The 20,276-nt window shown below is 37.5% G+C and overlaps 1 protein-coding gene across 2 annotated transcripts in view; it reads left to right on the top strand.

The window, feature by feature from the left end:
• synpra (synaptoporin a) overlaps positions 1–20,276 on the top strand; it is a 32,275-nt gene that overhangs the window by 5,542 nt on the left and 6,457 nt on the right. The window contains exon 1 of one of the 2 annotated variants that reach the window (XM_079857923.1): positions 15,955–16,180. The exons of the other annotated variant lie outside the window; for it this stretch is intronic. Coding sequence (XP_079714049.1) covers positions 16,157–16,180 — 24 coding nt within the window. The 5' untranslated portion in view covers positions 15,955–16,156. Of the gene's footprint in view, positions 1–15,954; positions 16,181–20,276 lie in introns of those variants that run through there. 2 annotated transcript variants of the gene reach the window in all.

The raw sequence follows: 20,276 nt of genomic DNA, 5'->3' as shown, positions 1-20,276 counted from the left end.
TCACGTTGTTCTTTAGAGTTCACATCTATTATGCAGTTCTCTTTCAGTTGCTGTACTAACCTTTCTTGTTCTTTTTTTCTACTTTCCTATAAGCTCAATAGAGCAGTGATCATAGTAATCTACTAGTTAGTTGGTTAGTTGGTTGTCAAGTAGTCAAACCCTATATAAGTATGCTAAGGTCACGTGCACTAGATATCAATCAGTACTTTTCTTTTTCTGCCATCTTCAGTTTTTAACAACTGACCTTTTTCCTGAATTATAATAATATATTGTACACATTCCATGCATTAAATGCAGCTAGGTCATAATATATATATATATATATATATATATATGTATATATATATATATATATATATATATATATATATATATATATATGTATGTATGTATGTATATATATATATATGAAGAGTTCAGAAGCCTCTAAGTGCCATCTGAAATTTTCTTCTAGAATGATAATTTTTTATCAATCTCGTATATTTAAGTTCAGTAATTTCACTTAAATGACAATTAATAAGTAATTTGCATTGCCATTTAAGTGTAATTACTGAACTTAAATATACAAGCTTCATTCTAGAAGAAAATTTCAGACGGCACTTAGAGGCTTTTGCATCTGAACTCTTCATATATATATATATATATATATATATATGATTATAGATAGATAGATAGATAGATAGATAGATAGATAGATAGATAGATAGATAGAACCTACAACTTAAACTAAAATTATAAAATGAAAATATAAAAAAATTAAAAATATGAATCAATACTAATCAAATTACACACACACACACACACACACGCGCACACACACACACACACAAGAAAATAATAATATTTATTTTTACATAACGTTTTTTAAAGTACAAAGACTGATATTTGTATATTCTCTAAGCTGTTTGGTGCTTTAAACACACCAGTAGTACCGTAAAATCATTCATAAGATCTCAGGCTCTCCTTTTTTCCTTTCCCTCCATCATTTTGCTCCTCTCTCTCTCTCTCTTTCTCAGAGTTGCTGTGTGTCTAAGAAGTCAGTGGGTCTGTGTTGGTGTAATCTTCTCCCCCTCTTCTCCTCTCTGCGCTCTTCATCTTTGCCCTGCAGAACACAGCTGGGAAAGCTTGATAAACAAGCCACGGCATCGTAACACTCACCCGCTCGTAGTCACACCAGTGTGCGCATGTGAGAAAGAGCGAGACAGGGAGAAAGTGAGAGCGGAGGGATGGAGAGGAGAATGCAGCTGTAATGGATGAGAGGAGAGGGGGTGGGTCTCCAGAGCTTCTCGCCATGCTTGAAGCGAGTGTGTTCGGGGCTTAGTTTGTGTGCTTGTTTGTGTGCAAGCATGTGCTTATTCATGTGAGGGTGTGCATCTAGTGCAGTGATGTGAGCTTCATTGGCTCACACTACACACACATGTTCACACACATGCTTGAGACTTTGACTCATATGGTACTGACACTTGCGGCATAATTTTTACTACCACAAACATAATTTTCTTTTTTTTTTAAAGCAAACATTTTGGTTGAGGCACTTACAAATAGAAGTGAATGGGGTCAATCTAAAATAGTGTTGTTGTTTTTTTATATATATATTTTGAATTTTCATTTTCTTTACATATAATTTTTATTTTGCTTTAATTGATTTTTATTTCAGTTTTAGTTTTTGTAATTTTAGCACTTAATTTAATTTTATTTGATATAGTTGCCAACACTGTAAAAAAGTATTTTTTTCAAGAAAATACTATTTCAGTGTTTCTACTTTACAATTTCACATTAAATTCAATGTTATTTGCCATTTCTTTTTAATTGTTTGTGAAATGTACTATTTATTTTTGACAGATAATTGTTTCTATGCCTTTTTTTTTCAGTGAATGCAACATTTCTAATTTCCATCTAATATTTTATATATATATGTATTTCAATGAACAAAAACGATTTTAAAAATAGTTTTAGATAACAATAACAACACTGCTGTAAGTTTTAAATACTTATTGTTTTAAGAATAAAACCAGAAGACGTCAACAATGTGAGTGTTAACATGATTTTCGTGAAAAAAAAAAAACGCTTACTAAACTTTTCTGTGTAGTTATAAACAATTTTAACTTCATTGCTACAACAACATACAGTCTAAAATACTAAAATCACTGTAAATTGACATATATAGCTCAATTGAAATTTTTGAAGGTGAGCAAAAACGCACCGTTTTGTGTCCGTTCCCTTAAATGCAAATGAGCTGCTGCTCGCGGCGCAGAGGGCGGAGCTTCAACAGCTTGTGTCATTGTACCTCACTTAGACATGCACTGAAAATTTCAAAAACTTTTAGCCTTTTATGTTCAGACCGGAGTCAGATGATGTCAACGGAGTCAATGATGGAGAGACTCAAGAAGAAGTGATAACATGTAGAATGCAACAGGACATCTCTGAATGGTTAGTTGATGAATTTATGTAGTTATCTTCTAGTCATTGATTAGCATATTCTGTCTTGATATTCTATAAATCGTGTTCAGGGGGCGGGGTTTATGTAAATTCTAGGGTTGGTAATGTCACTAACCCGGGAGGAATGTTGTGTAGTCCCTACCAGCCGTTTGTTGTAGTCCTTAAAAAGCAATTTCTTTAAAAGCAAATATCTCCCTTTGCTTTGATCATTTGCTTTGACCCTTTGAGCATTGTAACTTTGCAGATGTTATTTATGTTCAAACAGCAACATTACACACTAACTAAAGTTAGAAAAGTGAAATCATACTCAACCTCCCCTTTAACTGAAAATTATATATAAGTGCTTTTATAAAATTTCTAAATTCAAGAATGGAACCCATTTACTTTAATTGTAAGCACCATTTATTGTGGTAATAAAAATAACGCTACAAATACTGTTAATTAAGCTTCAACCTTATTAAGACCTTTATTCACACATTTGGTTCCCCACAAAGTAGGTGAAAACTGACCCACATACACACACACGGCCGTCACTATATGGGAGAAAGGTGGTGACGATTCTAGCTTTCTGCTGCCCCGCGATTTCAACCTAGGGATTTCAACGTGATTTCAATCTAGCCCACAGCAACAACCTGCACCGGGGCCCCAGATACCCTAGCAAAGGCCCTGCACACAAACACACACACACACAAGTGAGCCACATTAGGATGAGTTCCTCTGCTTTAATTACTGCAAGTGAGTAAGTGGCAGTAGATGAAGCAGGAATAAATTAAAGCATCATAATTATGACTCACCTACCTCTTCTGGGTCTTGATTTAAACTCCCAGTCCACATTAACTGTACTACAGAGATTCTGCAGAAAAGTGATCAGATCAGACCACACTCATTTACTTCAAATTAATTGGTATTTTGTCTGTAAATTATTTGATAATTTATTTCTAAGCTAAGAGTTAAATGTGATGAAAACAATCCCCTACAAACAAATCACTGTCTGTGACTGTAAATGCTCAAAGTGTTGAGGCTCATCTTGGTGCTGTCACCAGATGGCGCTAATTGCTTCATTTTCATTGCAAGTTATCACATCCATTATTGTATAATAATCTTCTTCTTGCACATTAATATACAGTCAGTCCAAATGGCAGAGGGTCCAAATTATTATTACTTACTGTCTGAAAGAAATGACAATGTCAAAAGAGCAAAATTCTGAAACCAGAATATATTTTGTGGTATCTGCATTCAAGATCACTTTATTTGTATAATATATATAAACATATATATAGTAACAGTTTCAGCCATTTCATCAGCTGCAACTCCACCCACTCATTCAAACTCACCTGAGTACTGATTCCCAGCACCTGTCACTAATCACCAGGGACTTGCCTATATACACATACTCACCAACTCTCAGAAAAAAAGGTACAAAAGCTGTCACTGTGGCGGTACCTTTTCAAAAGGTACACCTTTGTACCTAAAGAGTGCATATTAGTCCCTCAAAGGTAAATATTGGTACCAAAAGTGTACATATTAGTTCCAAAAGTGTACATATTAGTACCTAAATGGTACATATTAGAACCCCTTTGAAGGGTACTGTCCCAGTGACAGCTTTTGTACCTTTTTTTCTGAGAACATGTAGTTGTCTGGTCTTGTCTCCACTATGTGCAAGACTTACCTGACTCTCTACCTTATTGTTTACCTGTATCTTCATAATCATAATCATCTGCAGTCTGCAACCTTTGTAGGAGTTCCGGGTCATCCTTCAAAGACAAAGAACTATTATCATCAGGTTAAATCATTTTAGTGCCTTTCACCATGCTGTGATACTTGTGCTGTTTCTCTGAATCTCTTCAATAATTAGGCTTCCTGAGAGCGTTCTTCCTGTTGCCTGTTCTTAAAGGGTACATAACATGCACAGTTTCACCTAATCTCATGTTAATCTTGAGTACCTATAGAGTAGTAGTGCATCCTTAATATCTCCAAAAAGTGTTTAGTTTTATTATATTTATAAAAGAAAAATACAGCTTTCCGATTCTCTCCGGAAAAAGCCGAAGTCCTGGAGGCGGAGCTATAGAGTCAAGCGGTAGCGCTGATTTCCAGCAAAAGACAGAAATCTGATCCAGTTGTACTTACATGAATGTTACTTTTATCACTGGGACCGCTCCACGTTTTAATAGCAAACGATTTGCAAATCCAGCGTCGACCTGGGCCTTGTTAATAAAACATTCGTCACTGAAATGACCAGAACACACAACCGCACTTGGTACACTCGTTGCTGCCCCGGAAAAACAAACTGCATCCACTGTTCCTGTAACACTGGGTTCTTTAGAAAACTGAACACGGTAAGCTTTCCCTCACATCCAAAAACACACTTTTTTGGAGACATTCTTGAACAAATCCTATGCAGCGCTGCCGATGATTTCCTGTTGAAGCGCGTTGATGTGCGCGGTCTCGCTCTCCTCTGGTCGACGTGTGCGCGGGCGAGCTTTTCCGAGAGAAATGCTCATATAAGGAGTTCCACTCTCATCTACGTCATTAGATCCACGATCGAAAAAAACCAGCCGAAACTTGTACCAACCCGGAAGTAAGATTTTCGGCACAGAAATTCTCCGTTATTCGTCCAAAATATTTTTTTAAAACTTTGCCCATGTTTAGCATGAGAATCCATCTCTTTAACACTGTAAACAACTCTGAATACATGAAACACCATTGTACCCCCCCTTTAAGTATCGCTGACAGAAGCCCAGACCGACTAAATGAAATGGATCCCGGGACTCCTTCAACTTCTCCCGCTGATCTGTTCGCCAACCTGATCCATCAACTCCGTCAGTCGCTCCTTCCGCAAGCCACCTCTTCCTGATCTGCATGCCAGTCCCATGGCCCTACCAGCGACATTCTCAGGCGAGAATTGCAGTTGCTTTCTTCTCCAATGCTCTTTGCTGTTTGAAATGCAACCGCAACGATTTCGCACGGATAAAGCAAAGATCGCATTCATCATTTCTCTGCTTTCAGGCCGTGCGCTCTAGTGGCCCAAAACCATTTGGGAACAAGCAGGCAAGGTAACAAACACTCTGGATGCCTACTTCACTCACTTTAAGGAGGTTTTGATCAAACCACAAGTTCACTATCAGTTCATGATCAACTGTTTTGACTAAAACGGTGGCTGAGTAGTGGATGGAATAAAACTGCCCTTATCACTGCATACCGACAGGAACTGTCACCTTCTCTGCAAGCCATCTTTGATGACAGCTTTGGTTTGGAAAACCTCATTCACCGATCCATGTGTGTGGCTCAACACTTAAAAGCCTGTGAACATGGGTTACCATCAACACACCTGTTCAACATCCTCCAGCACCAGCCCCGGAACACATGGAAGTTGATTCATTTCATATATCACCTACTGAGAGACAAAGACTCATTCAAAAACATTTGTGCCTTTATTGCGGGGCTGAGAGACATTTTATGTCAGAGTTCCCTGTGCGACCACTTCGCCCAGCGGTGAGTAACATTAATGTTCATCCTAATGTAACCTCTCTGCTGCATATTCCTGTATCAGTGATGTCTCCCCATCATTACGTTTCAGCAAAGGCCCTTATTGACTCGGGCTCCGCGGGAAACTTCATTTCAAGAAACTTCATCGACCGCTTCTAAATCCCGAAGATCCCTTGTCAGAAGAAATTTAATGTTCAATCCATTCTAGGTAAGCCGCTTGGAAAAGGCTTTATAACTCACTGCACTCCGTCCCTCACGCTCCGCATCGGAGTAACCCACTCTGAAACAATATTATTGCTGGTGCTGGATGGATCAACGGTCTACATCATTCTGGGAAGCCCCTGGTTACAACAACATTGGTTGCTCCTAATATTTCCTGGACCACTGACAACATTCTGGAATAAAAGGACTGCTTTAATTCCTATTTTAAACTTCCTACCCGAATCAAATCAGCAGCTGATTCGTCCAATGTGTTTCTCCAAGCAACCACCATTGAAAGTCCAGAGAAACATCACCAGGGGCTGTATTCACAAAGAATTTTAAGGCTAAAAGTAGCTCCTAACTGGCGAATGTAGGAGCAACTCCTAAAAATAATGGGCGTGTCACTCCTAACTTTAGGACTCCTAATTTTTTTGACTAAGAGTAATTCACGAAGCATTTTAGCCCTAAAAGTAGCACCTAAGCCTGGGACAGCTTAAAAGAAGTCGAGAGGACTCCTAACTCACTAAGACCTATTCACAAACCGCTTTTTGTGGCAATTTCACGTTGCGATGTTTTGTGTATGCGGCGGCAGCTTCCAATCGCGAGGGAACAATTTTGCATTGTAGGCATAACTAGGGATGCAATAACGCCACCAACAACAACCAAAACTAGGCTACTCATTGCATGTAAACTAATTGTAACGTTTCGTTGTGAATCAAATTAAAATGTTCTTCTCTTTGCAAACGTAGGCAGAGGCATATAGTGACAGATTAATTCAATAATGTTGCAAAGATATTGCATCAATCCATATGTTTCATTAGGCTACTAGGCTATAGGCTATTTGTTTTGCCTCACTCTTTATTCATTTAGGCTATTTATTCAGTTATTCATCATCTTCCGTCCTTCGCACTACTTGTGTAGCGCACGCATTCTCAGACCTGTCACCTGTCACTCATCATCGTAGGGGAGGTGTTTGGAATCATTCCCGCGTTACAATCATCAGCCAATCAAGGTGGTCACTTCAGTCAAGCTCGTGCATGAGTAATGACGTCATCCATAGCAACGAAGACTCACTCTTAGTTTAGGAGTTGTCATTTTTATTTACTAAGAGTAGGTCTGAAAGGCGTTGTGAATAACTTTTAAGAGAAAACTCCTAGCTAAAATCTTTTAGTGCGATTTAGGAGTACTCCTAGTGGTAAGATAAAATGCTTTGTGAATACGGCCCCTGGTCAAGATTCCTGAGGAATATGGGACGCTCCCGGATGTGTTCAGTAAACAACGAGCCTCATTTTACCTCCTTTTTGGCAATGGGTAGAGTGTACCTGTTATCCATTCCTGAACAAAAGACCATATAGGAGTATGTAGAAAAGGCTCTTCCCCAGGGATACATCCGTCCTTCTACATCCCCTGCCGCTTCCAGCTTCTTTTTCGTGGCAAAAAAAGACTTGGCTTGTGGCAGTGCATCGATTATCGAACCCTCAAAAAACAAACTGTCATGTACATATATCCCCTTCCTCTGGTTCCAGCGGCTCTGGAAATTCTGAGAGGTGCTACTATCTTCACCAAGTTGGACCTAGCGCGTACACTCTCATCCGGATATGGAGGGGGGGTGAATGGAAGACTGCCTTCATAACACTATCGGGGCACTACGAATATCGGGTCATGCCATACGGGCTGTCCAACTCACCCTCCGTGTTCTAGGCCTTCCTGAATGAGGTGTTCCGGGAGTACCTCTATCGTTTCGTGATCATCTACATTAAAGGGATCCTAATCTACTCCTGGAGCGAGGCAGACAATCGCCTCCACGTTATGCAGCTCCTTCAAAAGTTAGGAGAAAACAGTCTTTACCTCAAGCTGGAGAAGTGCAAATTCCATGGTTCATCCATGCAGTCCCTGGGCTACATCATTAAGACCAGGGGTCTCCTGGGCTTTGTAAACTTCTACCACCGCTTCATTTCAGGACCTTGTCAGCTCCTCTCACCTCCCTATAATGCAAGACACCCAAGTCTCTGTCCTGGAGAGGCATTCCATCAGCTCAAGCTTGCATTTAGCACCGCTCCCACCTTAATCCATCCAAACCCAGATCTACCATTCATCATTAAAGTTGATGCTTCCTGAACTAGTGCAGCAGGGGCACCCGCCAAACTCCATCCGTGTGCCTTTTTGCTATCAAGCTGCCCTTGGAAGAATGGTGTCACTGGCTGGAGGGGGCAACCCATCCTTTCGAGGTCTCATTGATGTAAAGTGGTTGTGTTTGCCTTATCCTCCTGTGAATTTTATAAAGACAGTTTGTGTTTAGATATTCTCATTTCTTGTGCGTTTGACAGTGTTGACCAGTTCAACCTGTGTTACACTGTTTAGACATTGAGCTGCAGCCTCTTAGTGGACCCATTACAGCGAGCCAATGTTAAAGCCACTTTCAAAACAACTGAGCAGTTCTCTGATGAGCATGAGTGCGCTGCCGATACAGGGCCACTTCTTCTGCCATGCTCTACCAATTCACATAAATGAGAAATTGGATTCCCTGAGTCTTTCAAGCTAAGACCACTGGGTTTAAATAAATACTTCCCTGTGCAACCAGAGCCGGCTCTCCCTATAAGCGAACTAAGCGGCTGCTTAGGGCCCCGTCGCCACTAGGGGGCCCCCTAACTACAGATGGTACTCGCCGTTGTCTCCGCTGTTTAACAGTCAACCAACCGTGTAAAATGGTAAAATCGCTGGCTTCCCTGGACTTGGAAATTTGACCGCAAAAATGAAACGAGTCTATCCATCGGGTACAGAAAAAAGGAAAAAAGAAAATCCCATTATAGTAGAGCTACTACTCTAACGAAATACAAATTTTAAGCAGTTTTTACTGTAGAATTATTTTTGCATGAATTTTTGAACTTGGCACATTACACAATGCACAAAGAGCCGCCTATTGCATTTTCTGCACAATTCGCGGAGCTATTTCACAGCAGCCTCGGAGGGTGCGTTAAATTGGACATTATCCCATTATAGTAGAGCTACTACTCTAACGAAATCCAAATTTTAAGCAGCTTTCACTGTAGAATTATTTTTTTATGATTTTTTTTAACTTGACATTACACAATGCACAAATAACCGCTTATTGCGCCTTCAGCCCAATTCGCGGTGCTATTTCACGGCAGCCTCGGAGGGTGAGTTAAAGTGGACATAAGCCCATTATAGTAGAGCTGCTTCTCTAATTAAATCCAAATTTTAAGAAGTTTTTACTGTGGAATTATTTTATGAATTTTTGAACTTGACATTACACAATGCACAAAGAGCAGCCTGTTGCATTTTCTGCACAATTCGCGGTGCTGTTTCTCGGCAACCTCAGAGGGTGCGTTAAAAGTGGACATTATCCCATTATAGTAGAGGCACTACTCCAACGAAATCCACATTTTAAGCAGTTTTTACTGTAGAATTATTTTTGTATGAACTACATGTGAGGTGTAACAATGACACTGTAAAATGTAAAAAGTGTTACCTAGAGTTTTTATTAGCCTAGATTTATGTATAGGCTATATTTTATAAATAAACATTTTATATACACATTTGGCTAATGATTGTTCGCTGAAGTAGTGTTTTTGTAGTTGGAATATATAAAAAATAAATACCAACTCAAACTAGAATCTTTTGTAGAATTTTTAATCTCTTTGATACATCAATATAGAAGAATATGTTTAAATCACTTTAGAAGGAAGCAAAGAAATTACTGGTCCAACTTCTCCCTCTTTTTTAAGTGTGGAAAAGGGAAAAAGTTCAAAGATCGAGACTCCAGCATCACCTGTAGTAGGCCTATGCAACAACTTTATTGAAGATTTTTTAATACTAAAGGTTTTAAGCTGCCTAGTGGACAAAAACAGTGCTGTTTTAAAATTTACAAAGCATTCAGACAGTAATAAAGTAGATGCAGAAATTTGGCAAATCTGTAGCCTAATCTTTACTTTTACTGTTTCAGTGAGTGTACTTTAATAAGCAGTAAAATAACTGTGGGCAATCATGTCAAAGAGGTACAGATGAAATGTTTAAGGGTTAGATTGTATACAGTTGCTGGTTTGCGGTGGCAATACTCCATTATTCACTGCAAGGCAGGGCCCCAAAATTATCCTGCTTAGGGCCCCCAGATTTACAGAGCCGGCCCTGTGTGCAACTCAATACTAACCACAAGAGAAATTAATTTCAAGCCAGGTTTCAAAGGCTTTTCCTCTGTCTGATACACTCAGCCGTGGAATATGAGGGCTGTATGATTTACAGCACTGAAATAAGGGTCCCGGATGCATTTTCTTTTAGAATCATCATTGGTTCAATTCATTTTTAACATTAAAATACAGTCATTTAGAAGTCAATCCCTAAATACCTTTTTTTTTCAATAATGAATGTTTGCTTGTTTAGATATTCTAAAGTACAGAAAACTCAAATGTAATGTTGTTAGTTAACATAATCAAAATTGTGTAATTATTGTCTATTGATCTGACTTGAAAAAAGCTCATGAGTGTTTTGGCAACCATATTTATAAATAAATAGGCTTTATTTGATTTTTATTTGAGAATTGTAATTAAAAAACTATTTGATTCTTTATGATTTTTTTCATAAAAAGGGGGGGGGGGTTTGACATTTGACATCATACAGTATATGTATAAGTATGGTTTAAGACTAAATTTAAAAAGGGGCAAATGTAATAGTTCAACACTCTGGAGAAGTAATTAGAGACACAGTAAAAAGGTTTTAAAATATTCTAAACTTTCTATATTATTTAGAATTTAAATAAAAAAAATAATTTATTTGTTTTGATTGTTTGTTTGAAAAGTCAGCCTAAGGGACACAAATCTTATAATCCTTCAAAATAAAAAATCATCTATTTATCCACAGAATCATCAAAATCCATAGATACATACATGTAAAGCTTTTTTTTTATTATATTTTTTTTTATAAAAGGGCAGAGAGACAAATTGGCAGAATAATTTTCATGGAGTCATTCAGTGCAGTTTATTAATGACATAAAGCACTCTAGAGACCTCTCATTCTAATCAAACGAAACTGAAATATAGCTCTGAAACATTTATCACACCATAAACCAGTTGACAGTTTTTATCAAAAATGATTTACTACTAATAACAGCTGTTTCATATCCATTCCAGCATGTAACATCTCTCCCACTGGGAGAATGTTCTGTATCCCTGCAATACATTTCAATGACATGGATCATTGTCAGCGTACAATGTAGCTAGTGCAGTGTTCACCCTGTCTTGTAGCTTTCTGAGAATGTGTGTGAGGGCGAACATTTGTGCCTGTGTGTCTGTGTTCTCTCAGCTCAAGTTTCAGTGAGGCTCAATGATAGACACCTCAATGAGGGATTGTGGGAGCTGTTTGCAGCGAGACAGTGGCATAGGTGGCTTTGAAGATGCACATACTGAGTTCTTCATTGAAATGCATTTGTTACCATTGATCTGAGATGAGTTATCCCGATATACTTTAAGTCTTAATCAAAAAACAGTACAGAAAAATGTGGAGGCCGTGAATCTAGATATTAGATGTAACTTCAGTTTGGTTTGTTCTGTGGCAGTTTCTTATTAGCTATATGTGTAAAATTACAAATTTAAATTTAAAGGACATCCTAAATAATTATGCTTTTAGGTTTACTTGATGCATTTCGCAGTGGTCCTAACTTTTCTTGATGCAGCTTTTCTGTTTGAGTTTTAGTGTGCAAATTCTCGGTTAGCAGTTACAAAGAATTTTAAGGCTAAAAGTAGCTCCTAACGGGAAAATTTAGGAGCAACTCCTAAAAATAATGGGCGTGTCACTCGTAACTTTAGGACTCCTAATTTTTTTGACTAAGCTTAAAAGAAGCTTAAAAGAAGTCGAGAGGACTCCTAACTCACTAAGACCTATTCACAAACCGCTTTTTGTGGCATTTCACGCTGCGATGTTTTGAAATGCGTATGCGGCGGCTACAGGAGCTTCCAATCGCGAGGGAACAATTTTGCATTGTAGGCATAACTAGGGATGCAATAACGCCACCAACAACAACCAAAACTAGGCTACTCATTGCATGTAAACTATTTGTAATGTTTCATTGTGAATCAAATTAAAATGTTCTTCTCTTTGCAAACGTAGGCAGAGGCATATAGTGACAGATTAATTAAATAATGTTGCAAAGATTGCATCAATCCATATGTTTCATTAGGCTACTAGGCTATTTGTTTTGCCTTACTCTTTATTCATTTAGGCTATTTATTCAGTTATTCATCATCTTCCGTCCTTCGCACTACTTGTGTAGCGCACGCATTCTCAGACCTGTCACCTGTCACTCATCATCGTAGGGGAGGTGTTTGGAATCATTCCCGCGTTACAATCATCAGCCAATCAAGGTGGTCACTTCAAGGAGAAGTTCACTTTTAAAATGAAAATTCTGTCATCATATACTCACCCTCATGTTGTTTCAAAGCTGTATGAATTTCTTTCTTCTGCTGAACAGAAAGGAAGATATTTAGAAGAATATCAGTAACCAGACAGTTTTTGGGTCCCATTGACTTCCATAGTATATTTTTTTCCTACTATGGAAGTCAATGGGACCCAAAAACTGTCTGGTTACTGATATTCTTCTAAATATCTTCCTTTCTGTTCAGCAGAAGAAAGAAATTCATACAGCTTTGAAACAACATGAGGGTGAGTATATGATGACAGAATTTTCATTTTAAAAGTGAACTTCTCCTTTCAGTCAAGCTCGTGCATGAGTGATGACGTCATCCATAGCAACGAAGACTCACTCTTAGTTTAGGAGTTGTCATTTTTCTTTACTAAGAGTAGGTCTGAAAGGCGTTGTGAATAACTTTTAAGAGAAAACTCCTAGCTAAAATCTTTTAGTGCGATTTAGGAGTACTCCTAGTGGTAAGATAAAATGCTTTGTGAATACGGCCCCAGAACATTATGTTGTCATCATTTTATGGATAGCCACCAGAACATCTTAATGTGTTTTCTCAATAATCAATAATTTATATGTAGTAGTCGAGTATCAGAGTTTCTCTGGGGATTTCAAGACCTATATTGTGATCCACAAGCACATAGAAGAACCATATGGTATCTACAGTTTTTTCCTTAAAAGAAGGTCTTCTATTTCTGTGGAAGCCCTTCATCTTAAAATTGAAGTGAGGCATTCCCCAAACCCCAGGTCACTCACACCCTCCACTGAAGATAGAAGCATGACACAGTTTCTCTCTGGCACAGATTTAAGTCGTCTCATTACTCTGTTGGTTAGAATCCGTGAAAATATTCTGGTGGGGAAAGACAAAGACAGGACACCTCTCCTCATTACCAGCTCAACAGGTGCTATACGCACATATGGGTCGTTGAAAGAGAAGCGTCCTTTCTACTGGCTGTCGAGCTCCCACGCACTGCTCACCCATTCTCCCTGCATGGGTTTCTCACACCTGTCCATTAGATTCAACCAAAGTGGAGTGTGATTCTACCTCTGTCAGACACACTTTCATTTGATTGCATCAGCACAGGGTCTCTGGTTTGACTCCTTGTGGTGAGTGGATAAATCCATCACAATAGGATCTCAGCTCTCGGACTGGATACTAAGTGGAGACTAAAGGCCACACTGGGGAATCCTTAGACTTAATACTTATGTTGAATTCTTGAATGGGAAATAGTGAATAAATGTTAAGATAAAAGAGTTTGGTGTATATGGAAGACATACCGGTGCCTTCGGAACACAACTGCACTTCTATGAAAACAGCATTATATACACATTTTTATTAAATTGCCTCTTTAATATAAGCTGCAGTCCGTAACTTTTGCCGCTCTAGCGGTTAATAAACTGAACTACATGCGTCTTGCGGAAGAACATTGTAGCCTGGGATACTCCACAGAACCAATCTAAAATAGTAAAACATAAAAACACTTATTATAGGTGTATGATTCAGGAATAAGACAAAAACACGGTTTGGAAATAGATTCACGATGTAGGCCACTCGCTCATTATATAATTTTTGTACATTTTTAACACAATTTTTTTTTAAATCTAAACTGCAAACACCATAATTTCCAGGTTCCTGTAGCAAGGTTATTATTGTTTACTCAAACTAAAAACATAAAAAAAAGTTTTTTTTTTTTTTTTACTTTTCCTTGGATGAAACTTCTTGAATGTGTGAAATTCACCACCAGTTCTGGTATGTTGAGGGTTTAACGCACATCATGAGACTCTAATGCTTATTTCCATTACCTAGACATAAGCTTCATTGTTACGGGGTGTAGCTTTTCCAAGTTATTTTGGCATGATATGTGAGCAGGCAATTTGAGGTTAGTCTTGAGAAGGCATCATTGTTTTTGCCATAATGACAGGCCAGTGAATACTTATATTAGTAGCTGTTGCCTATGGTAATTAATCATGTTGTTTATTAGCAGAGCTGGCATTTTCCATACATCTGAAATAGGCGTCTACATGACAGTAACAATAAACTCTAACACTATTATCAGCATGTCATCTAACAGTTTCATAACATACAACATTATTGTTGCCTTAACAATGCTAAAAAAAAAGTGCCTTACATAGAGGTGAAGTGTCACATCCCATTGATATTCAGATCAGAGTTCTCTCATGCTGCATGTTTACAGGAAATTTTATTTGTTAACATCTGGGGATCTTCCAGTTCAGTTCTTCATATTACTGATAGGCTACAGCACCTTTCAGCCCTAAAAAATAGGTTTCATCTTTTTCAATACATTGCTGTAGCTTTGAGAAAAATGCCATGAGTTTCCCATTTTTAACAAAGGGTTTGAAAGCTTTAAACCCATGTGACCTCTTTCAGTCCCAGAAAGGCTGTAAAAGAACTGTATTTTCCTCAAAACTTTAGTAGGGTGTCTTTGGGGCTTTGAAACTTTTAAAAAATGAAAGATACTTTCATAAATATCTTTTTTGCATCATCATTAAAGGGACATCTTAACATTTTTAAAAGTCAGTTCAAGCTTAATGACAAAATACACAAAATGCCACCCTGTTATGAAATACATAACAGCATATTACCATGAAAAGATTATGTGTGCTTTAATCTTATTTGATAAATATAGTTATAGTTTTGTATTTCTTTTTTTTTTTTTGAAAACTCACACAATTTACTCTTAAGTTTAAAGTATAAAGTTTGAAATAACTTTAATCAATAAAGCTTTAAACTATCCATTAACATACTAAACATTTAATTGAAATATTTTAAATGTTTGTATTTTTTGGTTATGCAAACGTTAAAAGAACATTACATTTTGCAAACATTATATTTTGAATGTTCTCTGAACTAAACAAGTAACTAATGCTGTCAAATCAATTAATCGCGATTAATCGCATCTAACATAAAAGTTTGTTGTATATAATATATATATATATATATATATATATACACACACACACACACACACATTTTACATATTTACAAACTTTTATGTTAGAAGCGATTAATTGCGATTAATCGATTTGACAGCACTCGTATAGTAACATTTAAAAAACATTAGACGAGCATGCATCTAAAATGTTTCAGAAACATTCCACGAACGATGCATAAATAACTTTTTAAGTTAATGATAACATTATTAAAGACCAGACAACTCTGAATGAATGTTATATTAACATTACTGGAAGAACATTTGTTCATAACTTTGAGATAACCTTGCCAGAGAGCGTTAGTTCAGAGAACGTTCCCTGTTAGCTGGGTCTGCCCTTATTGCTTGATTTCATTTATTTCATCTGAATGCAGATCTGTAGCATTCAGTGTACAGTCTGACTCATGACTTTGTGAAGTGATTTTAGTTAGGGAGTTCCTCTGTGTGTTTGTGACTGTAGAGCAGAGGAAAGAAGGGAGTGCAGGGTTAGACTTTGAGAGCCACACAGAAGTGCCAACCCTCTCCTGAGCTCACAGTCGAGGAGACATAAGCTCGCAAGACGAGGAGATAGAGCAGAGAGACGAGGAGAAGATACAGATACTCTTAAGAGCATCTAATATGTTCTGAAGCTGGATATCTCATTAGCTTTTAAATGTGTATGGTCATATTTGCTCCGGTAAGTCCTGGTTTCAGAATCTCTGCATGTCCGGTGGTACATAGTGATTAATAGAGCTAAACTGACCTAATATTAATAATATTCTATGGTAGTTTTTGTCGTAAGATCTGAGATTTTTGTAAGTTTTGTGGTGCAGTTTCTCCCAACATCCCATTTGTCAGCGTCTCAGAGACCTTTTAGGTGCAAAAAATTGCTCTCTCACCATACTGAATCATTCATAATTCTGAATAAGTGAGATTTCTATTTCTGTTTTATGAATGACTCATTATTCATTATCAATGAAATGCTATGCAAAAAAAGATTTGGTTTCCAGTGTTTCTCACAGTAGATGTTCAGAGGTCCTTGGACTCATATGGAATCTGTGCCGATTTGAGCTTTTTTTGAGGTTTGGATTAGGAAACTGGATTAGGAAACAAGAATGTCTGTAGTTGAGCTGTTGAGGAGGTACACCGCATATGTCTTATGTGTTACCATGGTGACTGACTATTAATCGCTGAAGGTATCGTGTTAAGATAATACCTTATACCTTGACTTGTAAAGTAATAAGCTAGACTGTAAATCTATTAAAATAGTCTCACAAAGGACTATATGTAAAAGTAAGTGATCCAAGATGAATGTAATCAGAAGAGCTTCTGAAGTCTGAGAAACTGAACCTTAAAATTTGTTTTGCACCTTTTTCCAACATTTTCTGTTCTGAACAATGTGTATATTATCAATGGTTTTTTTTTATGTTTTTAAAAGAAGTCACATATGTCTCTTCAGAATTTATTCATGTGATGCAAAACTGAATTTTCAGGATCATTACTCCAGTCTTCAGTGTCACGTGATCCTTCAGAAATTATGCTGATTTGATGCTCAGTAAACATTTCTTATTATTATCAATGTTAAAAACATATGTACTGCTTATTTTTGTGGAAACCATGATACATTTTTAAGAAATCTTCTAAAGAACAGCATTTATTTCAAATAGAAATCTTTTTTAACATTGTAAATTTCTTTTAAAAAAATCTGTACATTTGTTTCCGTGCCTGACATAGAAACAACCAATGATGTGACCAATGGCAGATGTGCTGAGTATTTGGGGGAGCCTATTTGAAAAAAGATAATATTTTTGCAATTCCATTTGGTGTCAGTAGTGGAAGAGAAATGACACAATTCACTTTTCATTTTTAAGGGAAAAAGTTTGTATTGCAGTACTTATGTTATTATTTTTTACATCATTAACATAGTTTTGCCACAGGATCCTTTATATTTTGCATATTGAGCACTATATCGATCACTACGCTTTCAGTCCTTCACATTATGCTCTCTCTTGAATTTTGAATATATTCTCATCATTGATTTTTTTTTCAAGCTGCATATCTGCAGAATGACTTGTATCTGGGTTCAGTGAGATGTATCACCTCCTACAGAGAACCCATTCTCATATCAGTGTTGCAGAAATGTGTTTTAGGCGAGTCAGATTTGTTCTCAGAGAGCTTGTCCTCTGTGTTTAATAAGACTAGGCTTCACAATAGATCCACAGCCTAAATAAAAAAAGGATAATGGACATATAAAGAGAAAAAGATTGGGAAAGAGGCGGATGTTATAAAAGAATCTGTGGAGAGAAATGTTAAAGACAAGATAATTGGAGACAAAGAGTGACAGAGAACACCTCTTTGTGTGTGTGATCATGAAATCATAGTTTCACTCAGTGTTTGCAAACACCTTTTGCAAATGTGCTTGACATCTGTGGATGAGAATTAATCATGTTTACAGTGACTCCGACTTAATTGAAATTGGCCACAGTCTCATGTCGCTGTAATCCAGTATCTAAATAAAACAATGATTAGAGCAATTAACTTTACTAGTTAGAAACTGTCCTTTAAGCTGGTGTGGAAACAGTATCTCCCTTCACTTTTCGTAATTATAAAGTCAACATTGAACTTCATTGAGTGAAAATGTGACAGAACTTGATTGGGTGAAAAGTGGTCTCATTACAGGTGATTGCTTGGTGACATCAGCTGAAAAGGAAAGTCATTTCAGGTCAGGGATGACGCAAGTTATTACGAACATTTTTGTAATGAGATTTATAGGCATATCCCACGAGTTTGTTATGCCTGTATATAAGCACAACCTCAAAAGATGTGCCTAATACGTCTGTAACTCGAAACCGTTAACAACAGAGTGAGCCATTTTTTTAGGTTATTGATGTGATATATTAGATTCCTGATGTTAGATTTTATTTTATTCAAACGTTCAATAAAGATATTATATATTAAAGGCACACTATGTAGTTTCAGTTTTTCTCAAACAGTGACCCCTAGAGTCGCCGTGGAGTACTTGTATTTAACGTTACTGTCGTAAATGCCACTCACGCAGAGCCGTCTCTGCACTCGTCGACTCTGCCATGATTCACGTCTGAAATGCGTGCTAGTGTCTTCCATAGAGGCTACTTCATATGTTGTTGATGTATGTGACGCCGTGCCGTAAAGCAAGTCGTGATTCTCGCGAGATTTGTCAGGGCACCACCTCTCAAACTTGCATTGCTGGTTTTGCCAGCGGCGTCCCCCCCTGCTTTGCTATCGGGATGATTCGCCCTACTACGAGTTCGTTTACCATCAAAATGATTTCGAAGCTGTTATATTAAGGTACAAATCTTGCATAGTGTGCCTTTAAGCAACTTACGTTTTAGACAAAGTGTTGCTTTGTTTGTGTTACCCCAGGGGTGCCCAATCCTGCTCCTGCCGATCGACTGTCCTGCCCAGTTCATCTCCAACCCTAATCAAACACACCTGCCTTTAATTTTCAAGTGATCCTGAAGACCTTAATTGGTTGCTTCAGGTGTGTTTGATTAGGGTTGGAGAGGAACTGTGCAGGACAGTCGATCGGCAGGAGCAGGATTGGGCACCCCTGTGTTACCCTAACAAAAATATATATAAAAAAAGTAAAATGTTGCAACATGCTTAAGTGGTATTTCTTTAACAAATTAATCAGTTTTTGAACAAATTGGTTGCCAATGATTCCATGACTCAAATACAGGGTGCTTCTCAATCGGAAGTCTGCATCCTAGTGAGGCTGAGTGCTTATAGTCCATTCCTTCATAGAATTTAGAGTCCTCCTCAGCATTAAACGCTAGAATGAGATGGTTTGTAAGTGTGCATAGCTACATCATAAATGTTTTCTCCCCCGCGGTCACGACGCGAAAATACTAAACATACTAAAATACAAAAAATATAAAAATACTTTATATTAAAAACCATTAACTGCCTTTCTATTAATGCAGTACTGGTAATGACAACCATCTGTGGTCGCTCGGTGGTTTACATTACGCAAAGTTTAACATTATGTGATTAACTCTTTCCTCGCCATTGACAGAATATTCCATCATTTATGAGACAACACTTCCCCACCATTGGCAGAATTTTCTGGCTTTCCGTGTTTTCACTGTTATACGGTAGCGAGGGGGCGCTATTACGCATCTCTTGAACAAGCACTGAATCTCTGGATCAAAACACAGGCAAAAAAGGAGCAGAAACAAACGATAAAAGCATTGTTTATGCACGTTGTAGTCGTTGAAAAAAATGCAATTTTCTCAGCTTATTGTTCAAAATGTTTCAAATCTGCCCATCAAAGACATTCTTTGACAGAGATTGATGAATTGATTGAATTAGTGGTTTTAAACAAATCAATTACTTACTCACTTATCGCCACCTACTGGCAAAACGATGTAACCTGCAGATATGCACCACTAACGTGCAGACTATTTTCCATGAATTGCTATATTTATAACTTACAGCTTTTATTTTCATAAATTGATGGGAAATAATGATAAGTCATAATTCTTATATTTAAAGTCACCATGAAACGCAAGTTGTGAGAGTCTTTTCTTTCCTATAACACATGGATATATGACACATATCCAAGTGAAACAGCTTCTGGAACAAGAAAAAATAGGGTGGAACTTGGTTGGATGGTTGTGGTTTGCTATTACCTCATGTGAGTGACAGGTTGTCCTGCACTTGCGCGAGAAAACACATCATCAGAGAAGAGAAGTCGCTGCAAAAGGGAGGGGAAGTTATTTTGATTGAGGCACATGAATTAAAAAAAAAATAAT

The sequence above is a fragment of the Squalius cephalus genome (assembly GCF_949319135.1).
Source record: "Squalius cephalus genome assembly, chromosome: 22".
NCBI lineage: Eukaryota > Metazoa > Chordata > Actinopteri > Cypriniformes > Leuciscidae > Squalius > Squalius cephalus.
The sequence above is the reverse complement of the archived record's forward strand: the minus strand, read 5'-3'. Positions and strand labels throughout refer to the sequence as shown.